The 20653-nt window shown below is 50.7% G+C and overlaps 2 protein-coding genes across 2 annotated transcripts; one reads left to right on the forward strand and one right to left on the reverse strand.

Annotated features, from left to right (window-relative positions):
- Positions 1–553: 553 nt before the first annotated feature.
- On the forward strand, positions 554–4301 carry TCF19 (transcription factor 19). Its single transcript, XM_004390392.2, has 3 exons — positions 554–1114; positions 2231–2798; positions 3359–4301. Exons 1-3 carry the CDS (start codon positions 886–888, stop codon positions 3597–3599), a joined length of 1038 nt encoding a protein of 345 aa, XP_004390449.1. The 5' UTR covers positions 554–885; the 3' UTR covers positions 3600–4301.
- Positions 4302–5497: 1196 nt separating this feature from the next.
- POU5F1 (POU class 5 homeobox 1) lies at positions 5498–10714 on the reverse strand. Its single transcript, XM_004390393.2, has 5 exons — positions 10246–10714; positions 7139–7259; positions 6699–6829; positions 6210–6371; positions 5498–6028 (listed from the first exon to the last, which is right to left on the reverse strand). Exons 1-5 carry the CDS (start codon positions 10645–10647, stop codon positions 5762–5764), a joined length of 1083 nt encoding a protein of 360 aa, XP_004390450.1. The 5' UTR covers positions 10648–10714; the 3' UTR covers positions 5498–5761.
- Between the last annotated feature and the right edge of the window lie 9939 nt (positions 10715–20653).

The raw sequence follows: 20653 nt of genomic DNA on the forward strand, positions 1-20653 counted from the left end.
CAGCCCGCGCACGGAGGCCCCGCCCCTCCTGGCTTGAGCACCCTGGCTGTCAAACATCTGCGGGAGCTTCGGTCCGGGCCAAGGAGCCTGAGGGGTCCAGGGGCCCCAGCACAGGCCGACACTGTCTGGAAAGGAGACCACTCCGAGATGTCACTGCGTGGGTAGATCCGAAACCGGGCTGGGACCGGGAGGGGAAAGGCTGAGTTTGTCTTGCATGATCGCGGGGAGCTCCTTCCGCTGTTTTCAACCCACCCAGAGAAGCTGGGAAGCAGGGGTTTAGATCCGCTTTGGTGAAGAACTTGGGGGTCTTTACGGAGGTGACAGTGGATACGCTTCCCACAGGGTGCCAAATTAGTTACAAGTGAGGATTGAACAGAAAAGCGAGGTGCGGGCGAGCAGAAGGGGTACTCCATTTGGCTATGCAGGTTTGACAGGAAGCTTCTTTTCAAATTACACTGAGGTGATGCGCTCTATTGCACAGAAGCAAGGCCCCACCCCACCCCTCCTGTTGGCATTTCCCCAGAAGCTGCCTAATGTGTCATTGCTTTGCACAGACCGGAGACCTCCCGAATATTTTGCGGCCTGAGGATCCGGCTCAACTGAGGTGCCATAGGGCGTGTGCCTGTTTTGGCATTGCACCAAGGATCCTCCCCGAATTTTCCAGTTTCAAAGCTGCTGGACAGCCAATTTTGCATTGCATGCCTGAACTGCTTGTAGCCTGAAATTCCCCTACTCAGGGAGTGTGCTCCAGGTTGAAACTGCACAAAGCAGAACCCAAGTTTGCATTACACTGGGAAGAGAACTTGGACCAGTTGTACATGACCTAGGAGTGGGAAAAGTGATGAATTCCTGAAGTGGAAGGCGTGGTGCAAAGGAGCACCGCCCATGCTGCCTTGCTTCCAGCTGCTGCGCATAGGGGGCAGCGATCTCTACACCTTCCACCCTCCCACCGGAGCTGGCTGCACCTATCGCTTGGGCCGCAGGGCCGACCTGTGTGATGTGGCCCTGCGGCCCCAGCGAGAGCCTGGCCTCATCTCTGGGGTGCACGCCGAGCTGCACGCTGAACGCCAGGGTGATGACTGGAGGGTCAGCCTGGAGGACCACAGCAGCCAAGGTGAGCAGTGAACAGGGCAGCCTTGCCCCTGGACAGTCGCAGATCCAGGCTTTTGATTAGGGGGCTCCATGGTGGCCCCGCCTGCCTCCAAACTCCTCGTCTGGTTGGATGGAGAGCCGTGATCCAGACCATCTTCCTCCAAAAAGGGTGGTGTCAGAAGTCGTCTGTAGGGCTGACCCTTGATGGTCCTTTTTAGCTCATACAAGGGGCTGGGAAGTAGATCTGGGGCCTGGAGCATCATCGGGGATATCAGTGGGGTTAATCTGTGGCCACTGAGGGCCAGACTCAGACTTGACCCAGTTTTTAGGTTTGTTGAGGCACCTGTTTCCATCTTACGGTAGTTATGTTGAATCACATTTTAATGACTTGGGGAAGTGTCTTTCTCCCTGACTCAAAGGCAGTAATAGTCTCAGCCTCAGAAGGCCAAGGTTCAAGTCCCAGTTCTGCCACTGGCTCCTGGTGAAACCTCAGACCTGTCACTTCACCTCTCTGGGTCTTAGTTTCCTCTTAGGTAAAATGTAAATAGTAAAGCTTAGTGGGTCTGCTTTGGTAGTTGTAGGGATTAGATAATTATAGTAGCCAACGTTCATTTAAGATTTCCTGTTATGAGCCAGATACTGTTTTAAGTGCATTGAGTGTAGGTGGGCATTAATAGTCCCATTTTACCGACTGGGAAAATAAGGCACAAAGAGGTTAAGAAACTTGTCCAGGGTCACAGAGTTGGTAAGTGCTGGAGCCAAGATTTGAACCCAAACAGCCTGGCTCCAGAGCTATGCTGAGATAATAACTGTTCTTTGAATTGGAGCTGGGTGATAGAGCTTCTGTGGAGATGGAGACGTGGACCTCAGGAGTGAGAGAAGGAGTCCATTCCCTCTGTGTGCCCTGTGGGAGGGCACAAGAAAAAAAAAAAACTTGCCGTAAGCTCACAAGCAGCTTACTATCTGGTGTCACCGGCTGAGGGCTTAGAATGTGAGGGAGGGAAGAATGGCAACAGTGTACCATGTTCCTCGTGATGGGCCCCAGAAAATTGAGCACGTCTAGATTTCTCCACTCCTGACTCTGGTCCTTTCTCTTTTTGTTGTTCTCTGTATCTGTCTGGTGCCCCACCATCAACAGGGACCTTAGTCAATAACGTCCGACTCCCAAGGGGTCATAGGCTGGAGTTGAGTGATGGTGACCTCCTAACCTTTGGCCCTGAAGGGCCCCCAGGAACCAGCCCCTCCGAGTTCTACTTCATGTTCCAACAAGTTCGAGTCAAACCTCAGGACTTTGCGGCCATTACCATCCCGCTGTCTCGGGGAGAGGCAGGGGGCGGGGGTGGGTTCCAGCCCATGCTGCCCTCTCAGGGGGCTCCACAGCGGCCCCTCAGCACCCTCTCCCTTGCCCCAAAGGCCACACTGATCCTCAACTCCATCGGCAGCCTCAGCAAGCTCCGGCCCCAGCCTCTCACCTTCTCCCGGGGTGGGAATGGGCCCCAGAGCCTACCCCCTCCCACTCCCTCTGGGGAAGTGGGGACCACCCCTTCTGCCCCACCCCCAGCCCCTAGAAACCGGAGAAAATCAGCTCACCGAGTGTTGGCAGAACTGGACGATGACGAGAGAGGGCCTCCTGAGAGCCCCTCACCAGTCCTCGTGGAGCCCAGGAAGAAACAACGAGGAGAGAAAGCCCCACTGACACCCAGCGGGTAAGTGGAGAGGCCTTCTGGATCATGTCTGCCTTCTGGCAATATTTTTGCTACCTTTTAATTCTGTTTCAGAGCCCCAGTCCCTGAGGAGGCCCTTCTGCTTGGGGGTGGAGATGGGAGGAGGTGGGCAGAGGTGGAATCGATATTGGAATGGCAAGACCTGGGTTAGCTCTACAGACAGAAAAAATATATATATACAGGACAAAGTAAGAGTTAGGTGGGGTGGGGGCAGTGGTTTTAAAATTGAGTGGGTAGGTCAGCACAGAAGTTCCTACTTTTATGTTCAGACATCTTCAGCCACATTCTTCTAGTGCCTAAGGATGGGGAATTTCCAGGCTTACCCTACACGTTTTCAGGGACTGTTTCCAGGTCCACCATACAGATTCTAAGGACAATTTCCAGGTTCACATTACAGATGTCTTACTGAGTTTATCTAGGTCACCCTACAAGCTTCCAAGGAGTTTCCAGGTTCACCCTGTGGTTATCCAGGAATAATTTCAAGGCTCCTCCTACAGTTTTCCAGTGACCCTGGTTTTTGTGTCTTCCCCTCAACTTCCTAGAAACCGTCGTGGGCGTCCTCGGAAGCACCCAGTGAGCGCCCACATGGCCCCCCCTGCAGCTGGGGGTGGGGAACCCTGTGCAGCTCCCCACTGCTGCCTGCCCCAAGAAGAGACAGTGGCCTGGGTTCAGTGTGATGGTTGTGACACCTGGTTCCATGTGGCCTGTGTTGGCTGTAGCATCCAGGTTGCCAGGGAGGCAGATTTCCGATGCCCAGGGTGCCGTGTTGGCATCCAGGCCTAAGGCCCAACATCCAGAGGACAGAGCTGGGGCCTCCAGGCCAGGCGTGTAAACAGTGGTGTGCAAATGGATCCTAAGAAATGCCCCTTCTTCCCTTCCCTCCCCAGGAGGGAATGACACCAGGGAAGGGCCCATTGCCATGGATACTGATTCAGGGACTGGAGCAGGCGCTCATGGCCAAAGGTGACAGAAGAAATGTTCCCTGCCAGAGATACTGCCTCCAAGAAGTTGTAGCCTGGGAATTGGAAATTCCCATTGATACAGGCTGTAGAGCTTGTTCCCATGGACAGAAGAAGGTCTGGGACCAGAGCATCCATCAATTGCAAAGGCCATGCCTAGGAAGATGTGTCATGTGCCCCAGATTTGGACAAGTGGGTTTCTTAATGTCCTTTGATGGCATCACCTGAGGGATTCTGGAAAACCTGGCCCTAAAATCTGCCTATATTATGGCTAGTTCTGCCTGTGGCCGTGATCATCATGACCTGGCTTGAGACATTTTGGACTTTCTGCTTCTATTTCCAAATAAACAATTTCACCCGTGTCTGGCTCTTTAGTCTTCTTGAATCGCTGCCATTAAAGTAAAGTAGTTGAGATTTGGTTAACTTCATGAGGATGGCAAAACTGTTACTGGTTTCACTAGCACTACCAGGAAAAGAGAACGCTAAAGTAGGTGCTGACCTGCTTTAGTGTGGACCAAGCTCCTAACCCACATACAATCCTTGTGGTTTTCTTTGGTGAACCGCACACCAAGCCAAGAGCTTGTCAGACCCATAGTTTTCTATAGTTTCCTTTACCCAAAACAAAAACTTTACTGTATATCAAGTTGATTCCAACTCATGGTGACCCATGTGTTAACAGTGTAACTTGTTCCATAGGGTTTCTTGGCTGTAATCTTTGTGTTAGCAGACCGCCAGGCCTTTATTCTGTGGTGCTGCTGGGTAGGTTCAGACCACCAACCTTTAGGCTAGTAGAGCACAAACCCTTTGTGCCACCCGGAGACCTATATAGTTCCTATTAAGAAAGTCTTGATTATTTTGCAACCTGAATGTCCCTCTCCCTACTTCTGTCCCTACTTAAGACTTAACAACCCAAGGTTTTCATTGAGGAATCAGCTCCAGGAAAAGGGTACCCCATAGCTAGTGACAGAGTCAGACCTTAAAACATGAGGATTTGGCAAGTCACTTAGACAGACAGACAAAACTAAGTGGAAACCAAATGAACCCTTGTATCAAGAAAGCATAAGGTAGAGTTTCTGGTTGGGGTGATCAGCAAAAACAACCACCCAGACTTGGCTTCTCAGTACATATAAAGCCACTGAGGACTTCTAGAATACAAAGTGGGAAAGGCAAAAAAAAAAAAAAAAAGTCAATTTCTAATAGGCAAGGAGGATACGTGGTGACTGCATCCGTTCAACTCATTCTCCCCAGGAACTCATGTCACAGGCTCCCAAGAACAAGCTTAGGCCTAGAGGGCTCTCTACCAATACACTTTGGTTCTAATTCTGACTCTCCCTCTATGTGACCTTGAGCAATTTGAATGGCACTTTGGCTTCCAGGACCATTTGCTTATGAAAACAGCTAATATTTAGCACTGGGTATCCCCATGCCCTGGAGCCCTGGTGGAGCAGTGGTTAAGAACCCAGACTGCAGTGCTTAAGAGGTTAAGAGCTTAAGAGCCCAGCGACTGCTGACCTTTGGCTGCTAACCAGAAGGTTGGCAGTTTGAATCCACCAGTCGCTCCTTGGAAACTCTATGGGGCAGTTCTACTGTCATATAGGGTCGCTATGAGTCTGAATTGACTCGATGGAAACAAGTTTGGTTTTTTTTTTTTTTGTTTTCATCCCCCCGCCCACACTCTCTTCAGTAACCAAAGTAGAATAAACCAAAGACAAAATTATCTAATATCTACTGTGTCCCAGGTTTCTTTATTTAAGAACAAAGTGATGAGTGATGTGGGGATTAAAATCAAGAGCATCATTGAACTCCACCTTCCCTCCAACCAGTTACACCCCCAAATCTCCTGCCCCCACTGTTTGTGTTCCCAATTCCTTCCTTCCTTAGTGAAGAACTTAACCCCAAAAGCCCTGGTACAAACCCCAGGGTCCTATTTCCCCAGCTTCTACCCTTTCCTCTGCCCCCCATTCCTGGGAAGGAAGGACAGGCACCTCAGTTTGAATGCATGGGAGAGCCCAGAGAGGTAACCTGGACAGAGGGGAAGGCTTCCCCCTCAGAGAAAGGGACAGAGGAGTACAGAGTAGTAAAGTGAGGGCCCCCATAGCCTGGGGTACCAAAATGGGGCCCTGGTGCCAGAGGAAAAGACACTGGTCCCCCCGGGAAAGGAGACCCAGCAGCCTCAAAATCCTCTCGCTGGGAGTAGTCACCGCTTGATCGTTTGCCCTTCTGGCGCCGGTTACAGAACCACACTCGGACCACCTGGGGGTGGACACAGAGGAGGGAGTGACATTAGACCATAATCTCCAGGAGGGTGGGGCTGACTGTGTTTGGTCATTATATCCAAAGCCAACAGGGTGGTTGCAGGGCAGAAGCCGGAGCTAGGGAAGAGGGGGTCAGTGGGGAGAAGTAGGAAATGGAGCCAGCGGGGTAGGGCACTCACATCCTTCTCAAGCCCAAGCTGCTGGGCAATGTGGCCGATCTGCTGCAGCGAGGGTTTCGGGCACTGCAGGAACAGGCTCTCCAGGTTGCCTCTCACTCGGTTCTCAATGCTCGTCCGCTTTCTCTTTCGGGCCTGCTGCAGGAGGGTCTCCGTTTTGCATATCTGGGCAAGTGGAGAGGAAAGGGGGTGACAAGGGAGGTGGGAGGGTGGGCCTCAGACCACAAGCAACATCACCAAGGGGCAAGTGACAGGAGGGCTAAGGGGGCACTGACTGGATGTGTTACCAGAGCCAAGAAGCATGACAAAGAAGAATCTAGAAGGGTGGTAGATCAATGGCTGCACACCTTCTCCCAGCAAAACTGAGGAATTACACCCTATCCCATTGAGAACTGCTGCCTCAGTAAGGGGAGAGGCACAAGCAAGGGATGGGAGCAATGCAAATCGGACTGAGAAGGCAGGTCCCTGTGCACCCCCTCCTCCTGCCTTTACCTCCTGGAGGTTTTCGTTGTTGTCCGCTTCCTCCACCCACTTCTGTAGCAGGGGCCGCAGCTTACACATGTTCTTGAAACTGAGCTGCAGAGCCTCAAAACGGCAGATGGTCGTTTGGCTGAACACCTTCCCTGGGGGAGGCCAGTTGAAAGAGAGGCAAGATGAGGTAGCATCTAGAGTGCTGAGGATGCCAAGACCCAGGCCTCAACCTTCTTCTGATCCTCCCGAGATATCCCACACTAGGGTCCCGCCTCTCTAAGCCCAAGTATCTCTTCACCCCTCCTCTCCTTCTTCATGGTTGGAGGTAAACCCTGCTCCTGAAACACCCTGCCCCCCGTCCCCTGGGGCCTTTGAGGGAAGGAAAGGCCCCAGTTCAGGAATGTTCATTTGGTGGGGGTGTGTGTGGCTCCTGTGCGTCAAAACATGCTGAGTGGACTCACCAAAAAGAACCCCCAGGGTGAGCCCCACATCGGCCTGGGTATACCCCAGGGTGATCCTCTTTTGCTTTAAGAGTTTAGCAAATTGCTCGAGGTCTTTCTGTCGAGTTTTGATGTCCTGGGACTGCAGTTTAATAAAAAAAAGCAGAGAACTCATAAAAACATCAACATGCAAGTTACCTACCCCTGTTCCCCATTTTCCTTCTTCATACTTTTTCTAACTATGGTCCCAAAAAATGGCCTATGGAAGTATCTCTGCCTCCCAGATTGCCCACCTAACATCCATCTACAAACGTCATACACTCCTTCACTACTCATTGTTTCATGCATGACAAGGGACCCCTCTTCCTCTAGAAATCCACACATGCAAGTAGATGCAGAGCAGCAAACAGGCCCCGGCCTCAGAGACAACACCTGTCAGGTTATAAAGGGAATTCCTGCCTGTTAGTTCATTTAATACTCACAAAGGCCTTTTGACTCAAGCATTGCCCCGTTAGAGGAAGCTGAGAATAGAGAAAGAGCACCCTGCCTCCGATACTAAATCCAATCTACTCTCCCCAGCTTGCTTTGAGTGGTCCCACAAACTATGACACAGGCGCATATATACACAAATATACTGCAAAAAGTAATAGGTGTTAGCACAGGTAGGAATAAAGTGCTTCGTATATAGTTGGTGCTCGATTAAAAAATATATATGATTATCCCTTTTTTCTGTACTCTTTTGCAATATAGAAGCGTTCGCATTGATTCATTCATTCATTCAACAAATTTATGGAGCACCTTCTATATGCTAGCTGCTACACAAAGTAGACAAATAATTTACCCAGTATATGTTAGAATGTAAGAAATGCTATGGAAAAAAAGTAAAGCAGGGTAGGGGGTTATGGAAGAAAGTAATAATTTTAAATTAAGATGGCCAGGGAAGGGGATATTTGAGCAAAGGGTTATCTGGAGAATATTCTAGACAGAAAAAGGCCAGTGGAAAGGCCCTGAGGTGGGACTGTGTCTGGTGTGTTTGGACGCAGCAAGGCCAGCACGGCTGGAGCAGGGCGAGTACAAAGCAGAGAGGGTAGGAGCTGATGAAGTCCAAGAGGTGAGCAGGGCAGAGCCTGTAGGCACTGCAGTACCCTCGGCATTACTCAGTGACATGGGAAGCTGCTGAAGGGTTTTAAGGAGTGAAAAGATCGGCTCCTACATTTTAAATCGATCACTCAGTTGACACATTAACAATAGACTGGAAGGAGAGGGCACGGGTAGAGCTAGGGAGACTACTGTAATCGGACAGAGACGATGGTGGCTGGGATGAGGGTGGAAGAAGTGATCGATTCAGGATGTATTTCCGAGCTAAAGACAGCAGTGCTTCCAATGGATTGGAAAGGAATTGAGGATGACTGGTTGGGGCCTTCAGCAACTCTGATGGGGTGATGCAGTTCAGGGAGCCATCTTCCTGGAGATAGAAAATGTAGTTGTCATCCATGTATAAATGGCATTTAAAGCCTTGAGGGTGGATGAGAAGAAGGAAAGGTAGAGAGAGCAGAGGTTGGAGGACTGAGCCCCGGGGCACTCCAAGGAGACAGTGTAGGAGCCACTAGTGAGAAAAGAAAACCAAGCCTATGTATAGCCCTGGAGGCATTAAGGGAAGTATTTCAAGGATGATCAATCATATTAAATTCAAATAAGTTTTAATTTCCATTCCCAATGCCTGCTCAAGTAATGACTCAGTCCTATAAAGGCCCTCAGCTCTCCCCTTCTCAGCTTTTCCAAATCCTATTTTGGGGTTATGGAATATGCTAAACCCCAGTTCAATTCCTTGTTTCACCCCTTAGCAGCTAAGACCCGTGAAATAAGCTAATAATACCTCCCTAGGAGATTCTGTGCCCGTTAATGAGATAATGATGTATAAACTGGGCACACAGCCAGGCACTTAGGAAGTGGCCCACAATTGGCAACCATTATTATTCAAGGCTCAGCAGTCACCTCCTGCAAAGAGTCTGGGGCTACTCTCTTAAGGCTGAAACCACTCACACCTCCTTCAGTGGGACCTAAAGGCTTAGTACTTGATCTCTAATTGCTTACACTTGTCTCTCCGGAGGCCTGGAAGACACATCTTTAATGGCCCCAGCAGGGCTGAACATGTAAAGTCTTCAATCCCTCAGCAAACCCTACATTTAGGAATGGCCTGGAGATGACATCTTCCATCACCTTTTTCTTTCTTATTCACAACTTATGAAACTGAGGTTGAATCAGTCAAAATCAGGTATTTTCAGCTGTTTACAAGGGGCTGCCAGGGTGTGCACTTTGCATAATGGTGTCTCACTGGCCCTCAAGGCAGAGAGAGTTTTGTTCGATTCCGACTCACTGCGACCATACAGGACAGAGTAGAACTGCTCCATACGGTTTCCTAGTTGTAATCCTTACCAGAGTAGATCGCAGTGTCTTTTTACCCTGGAGACGCTGGTGAGTTGGAACAGAACTCTAAACCACTGCACCACCATGGCTCCTCAGTAGAGGTAAAAGGACCCTAAATTTGACTCAGGGTAAACACAAATCCGCAGTCCAAGAAGACCAACCAAGAGTTATCAGAAACCAGTCACACCCTAGACTTTCAAGAACAATTATTCTAGGATAAGAACACTGGTTTTTATCCTCGGGCTACTCTTAACCCCTAAGGCCACAGATCCTGGGTCTGATAGGATCAAATTTTAAAGAAGAGTTAAGGGTGGGGAGAAGGAGCTCAAACCCCAACCTGGACCCAGTGCTGGACGAGTAATGAGCGGTCTAACCCTGGTCAGGCCTAGGAAATACAAGAGGCCTTCTTGTCAATGGCCCGCTCCGCAGCTAGGCCCACCCTGACCTGGCTTCCGACTTCCCCAGGCCGCCCCAGGCCTCGCTTGCGGTTATCTCTTCTCCGAATTCCGGTTTCTAGTCCCCACTTTGACCCTGACTCTCTGGACTGCCCAAGGCAGCCACACACCGCTCTCCCTGGGGTGATCTGCCCTTGCCTGCTCCCCTCTGGGGCTCCAGGCCTAGGCAGCTGCAGGCGACCGCCTCCCGCTCGCGCTGCCGCCCCTGCCAGCCCCCGCCACCTCTCCCCTTTGCAGATCACTTGCCTCCTCGAGGTTCTCATCCATCTTCTCCTTCTCCAGCTTCACGGCACCAGCGGGGGCAGCGCGGGGCTCGGGAGAGGCCCCCTCGGAGTTGCTCTCAACCCCGGCCCCCGCCTCGCCCTCCGGTTGAGGGGTCTCCGGGCCGCCTTGGGGCACCAGCCCCACGCCAACCTGAGGTCCACAGTACGCCATGCCTCCACAGAACTCGTACGGCGGAGGGCACGGGGGAATGCCCCACATCTCCGCGCCCGGCCCAACCCCTGGCCCGATTCCTGGCCCACCTGGGGCGCCTTGGAAGCTCAGCCAGGTGCGAGGGTCAGCCCAGCCCGGCTCTGACCCCGGCCCTTCGCCTCCACCGCCCGGCGGGGGCGAGAAGGCAAAGTCGGCAGCCAGGTGTCCCGCCATGGGGAAGGAAGGCGCCCCAAGCCGGGGGCCTGGTGAAAGGAGGGCTCTGTGAGGGACTGCTCTACACCTCTCTCCCTCCCCAATCCCACCCACCACCTTGACCTCTGGCCCCGCCCCCTGGATGGGTGGAGGAGAGGGCAGTGGGGGTGGGAGAAACTGAGGCGAAGGGTGTTTGCCTGTTGGTGGCAGTGGTGTTTGAGGACCAGGAGAACTAAGGAGATCCTATTGGGTGCCCCTCCAGTTTCCAGGGTCCTCAGTGCATGTCCCCCATGTGGACCTTGACTTCTGACTCCCAGTAGACTGCCCGGCCATGCACACCTTCAGGCCTGGTATCTCTTGGACACTCCACGTTCTTCATAAACCCTTGTGCCTGACCCTCTCCACAGACTCCTGGCACAATTCCCTCACTGGGGCCCAGCCACCCAGTTGGCTCCTTAAACATTTATTGAACTGTATGTGCTAAGTACTGCTGGGATTACCCTCCTTTCATTAACAGCCACAAATAAATTCACCAGCTACCCCCCGGCAGGGATGGATTACCCAGTAAGCAAGGTACGCATGGGCTTACCTGTGCTTACTTACTAATCTGTAGTGTACAACTTCACGTGTTTTTCACAATCCGTGTGAAATTGTGCACTACAGATTAGTAAGTAAACACAGTTAAGCCTGTGAGTACGTTGCTTACCATAAACTGGTGCGTACTGTGCTTACTCATTAATCGCCGCTGTGGGCTCCATGCCTCCCACCAGAAACCCAGGCATTCCCACCCACTTTACTGGCCAGACTCAGTTACCCCACAGCTTCAAGTCCCTGGCACCCATTGGCCCAGCCTGCTAAATTCCAACCCCATCAACAGGGGCAGATTGACACACCTCTGATTCTGCCCTAAGGATCCCATTTCATCCCCCACCTCCAACCCCCAGTCTTCTGGCCCCAGAGTCTCTTCACCTAACAGACTCTGGGACGGACTCCCACTTCCCCTTCTTGGGACAAGGCTCTGGACTGACTGGGTCTGAGATACCCGATCTTGGTCCTGACAGAGGAACCAGACACTCCCTCACATGGGACCCCCCATGGTGGGACCCGCACATCAGGGTCTTTGCCGCCCCTCTTCAGGAACCCAAGGATCTAATAGTGTAGGTCCTGTTCTCCCTCCCCCACCTCCCTACAACTGGCCTCCAGCCCTAGGCCCTGGGTGGGGAAAGTCAAGGTGGGAGGGGGAAGGAGAAAATATCTGACTTCAGGTTCAAAGCAGCCTGGGAGGGACGGGGGAAGGGGGCAGGACAATGGCCTAGGCTGGACAATCCCAGTCCCCAGAGGGGGCAGCTCTAACCCTAAACAAGTGCTCAACCCTTGAATGGGCCTGGATGGCTCCCCTGGGGACAGCTTCCTGCTCCCCCTAGCCCTCCAGCCCCAACCCCCTCACACAGAATCCCCCTCAGAGCAGCTAAAAGGAGCTCTAGCAACCCCCCTCCCCAGTGCCCCTCAAAGACTGTGCCTCCTCGGACAGGCTCCAAGGGCCCCCACCGGGACCCAGGTATCCCACTCCTCCTTCCTCAGGACTTAGGCGTCCGGCCTCACCACCCACCCCTCTCCCACCCCCAGGCCACAGGATGTGTTTTGTTTTGGGGGACTGACAGAAAGGTACTGAGGAGATAGGGAGCGATTTGGGGTGGGGGTGTAGGAAACCTGTCCTAAGCTCTCCCTCAGGGTCTGTTTTTTTGGGACCTGGCCTGGTGTTCCGAGGGCTCAAACTGCTGGCCTAGTTAGTGTTTGATGCTGTTTGCAAGAGAATAGCCCTCCCTGTGTCTGTCTGCTAGGGATGATGTTTGTCTGCTCCTAAAACCTGTCCTAAGTGGAGGCCCTGGGATGAATTAGGGGCTCTGGGAAGATTCTGGACCAGAGCTCCCCACAGCTTGGAAGGCAGAAGCCTCAGCCTGGGGACGCTGACCTCTGCCCAGCTTAAGGTACCTCGTCATCTCCACTCCAGGCTCAGCCCTTTCTGGGGTTGCTTCCTGGGGTCAAGAGGCTCAGTGTCTGCTTTCTGGGGGGCTGGGTGTCCCAGTAGGGCCCTTCTGTGGCCAAGGAGTCTGCTGTCTTTACCTGGGTGGTATCAGTGAGTCCTTTGAGCCTGTTTGTTTCCTCTGCGATTGTATCAAACTGCCCCGTTCATGTGCCCATCTGTGTATATTTTTAGGGCAGCAAACTATACGCGTGGGTTTCAATACTTTTCATGGGTGTACGAAAATCTAGAAGGGTTGTAGCTGTGTTCACCTCTAAGTCACTCACTGCCCAAAAGACAGGTAGATTAAGGGGCCTGGTGGGAGTGGAGAGACTTGGAACTGGAGGGGCCCTCCCCAGCCAGCTCCTCACTCCACAGGACAGAGCCATCACAGCACCTTTGTCATGCACCTATCTGCTGTCTGCCAAGAAAACGGCCTCCCTGAGAGGGGGAGGGGCAGACCCAGACTTGGCTAAAATCCTCACATTGGTGCCTTTAAGCTCACCACCCTCTAGGCTTCTAAAAACCCTTTACCCCAGCTGCCCCTGTCTTCCCAGAGACTCATTTTCCCCACCTTTCCCATTCAACATCACCCTCTTGCTTTTCAGATCACAGTTTGTATTTTCTCCTATGTAGTATGTTTCTGGCTTGGGCAAGAGGCCCGTTCCAGAGGGGGAGCCAGAGGAGGGGTGAGTTCCTGGGTCCTTGGCTGCTGTGGCCAGACATCTGAGCCAGGTCAGCCCAGTGCAAGCCTGGAGTCTAACCTGGAACCTTAAAGGCCAGCTAAACTCGTCTGGAGGCCTAGCCAGCCCCTCCTGGGGAGCTTAAGGCCCACAGGAGGCTAAGACAGGCTCCCCTCCCCCACCCACCCGCCTGTTAGCCTAAAGGGTAGGCGGCTTCCCTTCTGCCAAGGCCCACTCTCCCCAGAGTCCGCCCAGTGTTGTTGGTCCCTGTTGGGCCTGGAGGAGACTGGAAGCAAGGCTAAGTCATCAGACCTGGCTCCTTGATTCTCTTGAGTCCTGAGGAGTCGCTGAGAAACCTCAAGTCCTAGAAGCTAACTTAAGACGGGGCTCGCAAACTCTCCACATATATCTTTATTCCAACAATGTCAAGGCCCTTCACAAACACAAGTATCTGGTGGCGCAGTGGTTAAGAGCTACAGCTGCTAACCAGAAGACTGGCAGTTCTAATCCACCGGCCGCTCCTTGGAAACCCTATGGGGTGTTCTACTCTGTCCTATAACTATGAGTCAGAATTGACTTCACAGCAATGGGTTTTTTTGGTTTGGTTGCAGAACACTGCCGGGAGGTCCAGGGAGGGCAGATGAGGTCTGCCTCTCCCCCAGGTGTATCTGGCCAGCCTCACTGTAAGGAGTAATGGTGGTCTTGCTGCTGTCAGCCCAGCCATCTTCCACTGGGGGTGGGGGTGCTCCTTGTTTAGGCAAACCATTTGGAAGGGCTTAGGTGGGGACCAGTGGAGACATGCTCTAGACCACTGTCTTAATTTATCTAGTGCTGCTATAACAGAAATACCACAAGTGGGTGGCTATAACAAATAAATTTATTTTCTCACAGTTTAGAAGGCTAGAAGTCCAAATTGAGGCGCTGGCTCTAGGGGAAGGCTTTCTCTCTCTCAGTTCCGAGGGAAGGTCCTTGTTTCTTCCGCTTCTAGTTCCTGGTTCCTTGGAGATCTCCATGAGGCTTGGCATCAATCTTCCCCATCTCTGCTTCTCTCCCTTGCTTGTATAATCTCTTTTATATCTCAAAAGAGTTTGACTCAGGATACACCCTACACTAATCCTGCATCATTAACATAACAAGGACAACCCATTCCCAAAATGAGATTATAACCACAGGCCGAGAGGTTAGGATTTACATGTATTTTAGGGTGACACAATTCAATCCATAATATTCCACACTTCGGCCTGGAAAATTCATGTCCTTGCCACATGTAAAACACATTCACCCCATCACATCATCCCAAAAGTCTTAAATTAACTTTAAGTCCAAAATCTCATCTTCTGAGTCATCTAAATCAAATATGGGTGAGACTTTATTGGGCATATTCCATCCTGGGGCAAAATTCCTTTTCATTTGTGAACGTGTGAAATCTGAAATACAAGTTTTCTGATAGAACAGGCACAAGGTAGACATTTCCATTACAAATGGGAGAAATTGGAGGAAAAATGAGATAACAGGCACCAAGCAAGTCCAAAACCCAGCAGAACAGATTACCTTAGCTCTTAAGGTTTGAAAATAATCCTCTCTTCTCTGAGACCTTCTGGACAATGGCCCCGCCCTCCAGACTCTGCGTGTTGGCCACACCCTCTGGATTCTGGGTGGAGACCCCTCCCTCCTGAGCTTCAGCTCTGCCTTCCAGGCCCTCCCTGGGCTTTAGGCTGCCCGATTTTATAGTCCATCTGAGTGGCAACCCCACCCCTTCTGCCCCTTGGAGATGGAAGCCCCGCCCCCTCAGCTTGGGGTGGCAGCCCCATCCCGCTGGCACACTTTAACTGCAGCCCCCCCGCACTCCAGAAGCTAGTTGGTGAAGATCCAACTCTTTGAAACCTAGGAGGCTGTGGTCCCAGCCTTTGAGATCCAGGAAACCATGGTCCCACTCTCTGAAACCAAGAAGGTCCTACTTCTACTGCTCCTTCCAACAGTTTGGCTGATCTGCAAGCTGCTCCAGGGATGGTCCTTTTCTTTTCTTGGAGAACAACAGATGTAGCTCCTTTGGCCTGTTTCCTGCCTGTAGAATTCCAAGAGGCAGACAGTATTCTTTTCTTTTCTTATTTCTCTGTCCCCTTCAGTCTAAGGAAACCCTGGTGGTGTAGTGGTTAAGTGCTATGGCTGCTAACCAAAAGGTTGGCAGTTCAAATCCACCAGGTGCTCTTTGGAAACTCTATGGGGGCAGTTCTACCCTGTCCTATAGGGTCACTATGAGTTGGAATCAACTTGCTGGCAGTGGGTTTTTTGGTTTTCTTCAGTCTAAGCTAATGGGTTTTCTGCTGTGGTAGTTGGTTAGATCCACCAGTCACAGGCTTAATCTCTTTAACAAAAGATTGTGTAGCTACGTCCTTGTTGAACATTCTAGGATACATGTCCTTACTTTATACAACAGAATTTTCCAAATGTCTAAGCTCTGTTTTTATTTTGTGCTGTTCATCTTAAGTCCATTTCTTTCCTCTCCCATTTTACTATAAGCAGCAAGGAGAAACCACGTGGCCCTTTAAGATCTTGCTTAGAAATTTCATCAGCGAGATAACCAAGTTCATCACTTACAAATTCTACCTTCCACCAAACGTTTGAACACAATTCAGACAAGTTCTTTGCCACGGCATGAAAAGCATCTCCCTTCCTCCATTGTCCAATCACATGTTCATCATTTTCTTTTAAAGCCTACCCAGAAGCACATTTAATGTCCACGTTTCTAACAACATTCTGCTGCTGGTGCCATATGTATTCTCTAAAACAAGAGAGACTTTCTCTATAGTTCAACTCACTTCCTTCTGAGCTCTCACCAGAATTGACTTTGATGTCCATAATTCTACCCACAGTCTCTTCAAGGCAATCTAGCCTTTTTTTTTTTTTCTCACATTTAGGAGGCTAAAACTCCAAATTCAGGGTGTCCCCTCTAGCTGAAAGCTTTCTCTCTGTCAGCTCTGGAGGAAGGTCTTTGTCTCTTCTGAGCTTCTGCTCCTGGGCAATCTTCTTGTGGCTTGACATCTGTCTTCCCTCATCTCTGCTTGTTTAATCTCTTTTATATCTCAGAAGAGATTGATTCAAGATACACCCTACACTAATCCTGCCTCATTAACATAACAAGGACAACCCATTCCCAAAATGAGATTGTAACCACAGGATTTACAACATATATTTTGGGGGACACAATACAATCGATAACAACCAGAGTAGGAAACTACTTATTCTGACTCCTGGATTCTGTCAATCTGAAGGCAAAAGAAAGGGAAGGAAAGAAGGGCTGAGAAAAGGATTCAGGCCTTGTCCACCTTGGGTATTACCTCTCTGCACCTCAGTTTACGCGTATCCCGCTGCTCACGGAGACTGACCCCGCCTTTCTCAACAACTGACCCTCTGACATCCCTACCATGCCTGCATCCCAATATATTCTTTACCCAAACCCAGACACTCTTACCTCAGATAAAGAAGTCAGCTCTTGGTCGTAGTCTGCAGGAAGATAGAGAGGTAAGGGGTGAGGGTGGTGAAGCTGGGAGAAGCAGTCAGGAATAAATTAAGAGTTGGTAGACCAGGGTACTAGGCTCTGGCTCTGGTTCTGACTTCTCCAGCTAATGGCACCTCCCCTTTCTTTGCCTTAGTTTCCTCATCTATAAAAAGGAACTGGGCTCAATGAATTCTAAATCCAAATCAGCCATAAAATTATGACCCCATTATCATGTGCACGCCTGTCTACTTGTCTACTTCCTTGACATGGGAATGTAGATTTTTCTCTGCATACCTGCAAAGAGAAATTGGGATTGGAGGAGTGGGAGGGGAGGCACTCAGTGAGATGTTGGCACAAGCCTTCCCCGCACCCCACCTCTAAGCAGACTTTCTGGGAAATCTGGAGGTTTTCCCCTCAATTTTGATCAAGATATGATGAGGAATTTGGGAGCCCAGTTTTGATTTGGTTTTCAGTGCTTGGGAGTTGACAAGAAACACACTCCAGGAGAAAGAGAAGGTAAAATTTCTCACAAAAAAAGAGAGTGTGAGTTGTCCGTGTGTGTGTGTCTGCGTGTTGGGAGGAGGCAACCCAGGTCAAAAACTAGAGAGGAAACAGAGACCCTAATCTACTCCCTTCCCTATTCATATTCTCTCCCTTGCTCTTCTCTAAAATGCTTATCTGGGGCCTCATCCTCCCAGAGAGAGAGGCCAGGCATCCTTAAGATCACCTCCAGCTCTAAAATTCTTAACATACCTATTATCCTGATCTTCTTCCCTGGTATCTTGAGATAGGTGCCTACAGCTCCCACAATGACCACTGCGGAAGCCAGGACCTCACAGAAGATCCAGGCTAGTGGGTGCTTAAAACCAGGAGGCTCTGAAAGGTAAGAGCATGTGGGCTGCTGACAGAACAGCCCCAGGGCTGGACTCCCACCCTTTCCCGTTTTCCAGAGCCACCCTGTCTGCTCTTCTGAGGTCCTGCAGAAACACAGCACTGGCCTGGTGCTCCTCCAGGTAGGAGAGACTCTGCTCATCTCAAAAGGGATCTCAGTGGACTGCTGGCTCTGAGCGGTCCCACCCCCTGGGGTCAGACGGCCTGAGGCCCCAAGGACTTGGTGTTCAGGGGAAGCTCATCCCTCAACCAGGTTAGCTGGACTACTGGAGGAGAAATGCCAAGGGCCCAGCATGTTGGGATGGGCTCCCTTCCAGGGGCTTGGTGGAAGGCCACATGCAAGGGCATGGGGGTAGGGAGCACCCTAGTGCTACAGGGAGGCGTGGTGGCAAAGGAGAGCTAGAGACTCTGCTAGACCAGGGACACCCTGCCTCTGGTCTTGCCTGACTGCCATGCATCCTCCACACCAGGCCAGGGCTACTACCAGGCACCATTCACCCTGCATTCCATGATGACTGTCAGACATGCAGCCATATGTGCCCTTGGGTGTGCACCCTGGGTCAGAACTTGAACACCAAGCGGAGACAGGGCTGACCCAGCATATGTGAAAGAAGGAAAGCAGAATGACTGGGCTGGTAAGGATGGGACAGTGGTCATACAGGACACAGGGAAAAAACAAGGTTTCTGGGGCTGGCTGAGGAGGCTGCTTTCCATCCCTCCCCCAGGACCCGCAGCCCCTCCACCTTCCTCACCAATGATCAGTCCACATCTATCACTTCTTTTGGATACACACCCCAGCTTCCAGGCATTTCCGGAGAGGATAGATGCAACTCTTGGTCAGGAAGGATTGCTCCTTTCCCACTTCCCCATCTGCGTTTCTGCTTTTACTGGAGTTGAAAGATTCAACGGTGCTGAGAAGGAAGTCCTGGCCATCATAGTTGTATCACCAGTGTCCCCAGCTGTTCTGTTCCTGAGCAACTCACAGATCACCATGGTCTGGAGGGTGTATGACCCTGAAATGCCAAAGCCCAGAACTCCAGAGTCACAGGAGAGCAAAACAGTAGCCCTTTCCACCTCCACTCCCACCATCTCCCAAAACGCCTGCAATTCCCTTCTCAGCCTGATAAACCTCTCATCCACCAAGACCTATCTTCTCTGTCATGCACTTCCCTAGTGAAGTCATGCTGTATCGCACCCTCCATCCCCTGCAGCAGCTAGGGGTTGCTGCCTGTGTTCCCAGCATGCCATGCATATACAGATACCACACAGTATCCTCCTTAGTTACACTCCCCACCACACTGAACCCTCCTGGAAGGCAGGGTCCCAGGGCCTTTTGCCTAGCACAGCATAATGTTTAAATGCCAGAACTCAATGCCTCCTACTGGCTTTATACCCATGGCAAATGTTACTGAACCTTCCTAAGCCTAGCTTTCCTCGGCTGGGAATTGGAGATAATAGCCATACCTCCCAAGAAAATGTCAAATGAGATAATGCTTGTCAGTGTTAATGTAAATCCTGCCAGTAAGAATTACAATAGCAGCTGCTATTGTAATATTTATTATCGGTACTAGCATAATGAGCCACACTTACAGGCACTCAAATATTTGCTGGGTAAGAGAAAAATGATGTAGGTTGAACATTTTCTTCCCTCAGGACCCTGATCAGGTCCCCAAGGTTCCTATAACTACTGGTGGGGGTGGGAAGGTAGATATGTTAGAAAAAGGCCAAGTATGTCCTAGTCCCTGGATTGGAAAAAGTTGGATTTTTTTCACCAGAAGGGAAGCTGTGGAGCTTAGAGATAATGGAGAATTCTCTAGCCCTATCCCTTAGAGTCCCAGGGTGGTGCAAAGGGTTAAAATGCGTGGCTGCTAACCAAAGGTTGGAGGTTAGAGTCTACACTGAGGTGCCTCAGAAGAAAGCCCTGGATCTACTTCTGAAAAAATCAGCCACTGAAAACTCTGTGGAGTGCAGTTCTACTCTGACATACATGGGGTAGCCATAAGTTCGAGTTGACTCAACAGCAACTGGTTTTGTCCCTTGATTAGGTGAAACAGTGGGCGTATTGTATTTATGTCCTACCCTTTCCATTATTCACTATCCAATTCTTTTGGTGCCATTGGGTACATGGCTATTACTAGGGCTTGGAGTCAGAGATTAAGTCCGCCAGACAGAAGGAAGAGATAGCATCAGAATCTTAGAGACACGGTGCCATATGTGGAATATCTAGCATAGCACCTGGCACAGAGTTTAATAAATAGTGGTTGAGCAATAAATGAATGCACAGCTCCTCATCTTAGGCCTGTATTAATTCTCCTCTTCTTCCCCAACGGCTCTTGATCCCCCACCCCACCTCAGTCATCTTGGCTCTGGTTGTTGTGCTCCATGATGCTCCTTAGGATGATTATGAGATGGTGGGTTCTTGGCCTTCAGTCTGAGAATAGGCTTCTACCAAGCCTCTGGGTCCCTGGCCCGAGACCAGGATGCCTGAGACTCTGCCCACCTACCCTCCTTGAAGCACCATAAGAAAGGCTGATCATCCAAGTAGCCAGAGGCCTCATACAGGTCTTGCCCAGGGCTAGGCTGGGAAAGAGCAAAGAAATCATAGTGCAGAGAGTGGGTTGCTGAAGGAAAAAGAAATGACGGGAAAGTGTTATCTCTAATAGGTGTCTTGCCTGGGAGAAGATCTTACAAGGTTCCCATGAGAAGGTGAGGCAACATGACTATTTTTTAGGGCACCAAATGAGGGGGTAAGAGGATTGGAGTTGGGCAACAAAAATGGGAACTCTCATCTCCCCGAAGGATCTCACTCAGGCTTAGTGTTTGAAACAGCAATGACTCTCAATCTCTAAAGCCAACTCTAGCTCTTCCCTGCACTTCCCATCTATATAATCCAACCACCTGATGGCCATCTTGACTTGATGTCCCACATCA

This window comes from Trichechus manatus, unplaced genomic scaffold, assembly GCF_000243295.1.
Source record: "Trichechus manatus latirostris isolate Lorelei unplaced genomic scaffold, TriManLat1.0 scaffold00295, whole genome shotgun sequence".
Lineage (NCBI taxonomy): Eukaryota > Metazoa > Chordata > Mammalia > Sirenia > Trichechidae > Trichechus > Trichechus manatus.

Coding starts and splice junctions, on each gene's coding strand:
- TCF19 (XM_004390392.2), top strand. CDS start 886: ATGCTGCCTTGCTTCCAGCTGCTGCGCATAGGGGGCAGCGATCTCTAC. Junction 1,115..2,230: donor GGAGGACCACAGCAGCCAAG/GTGAGCAGTGAA, acceptor CACCATCAACAG/GGACCTTAGTCAATAACGTC. Junction 2,799..3,358: donor GCCCCACTGACACCCAGCGG/GTAAGTGGAGAG, acceptor TCAACTTCCTAG/AAACCGTCGTGGGCGTCCTC.
- POU5F1 (XM_004390393.2), bottom strand. CDS start 10,647: ATGGCGGGACACCTGGCTGCCGACTTTGCCTTCTCGCCCCCGCCGGGC. Junction 7,260..10,245: donor TGGATGAGAACCTCGAGGAG/GCAAGTGATCTG, acceptor ATTAAACTGCAG/TCCCAGGACATCAAAACTCG. Junction 6,830..7,138: donor CACCCTGGGGGTTCTTTTTG/GTGAGTCCACTC, acceptor GGCCTCCCCCAG/GGAAGGTGTTCAGCCAAACG.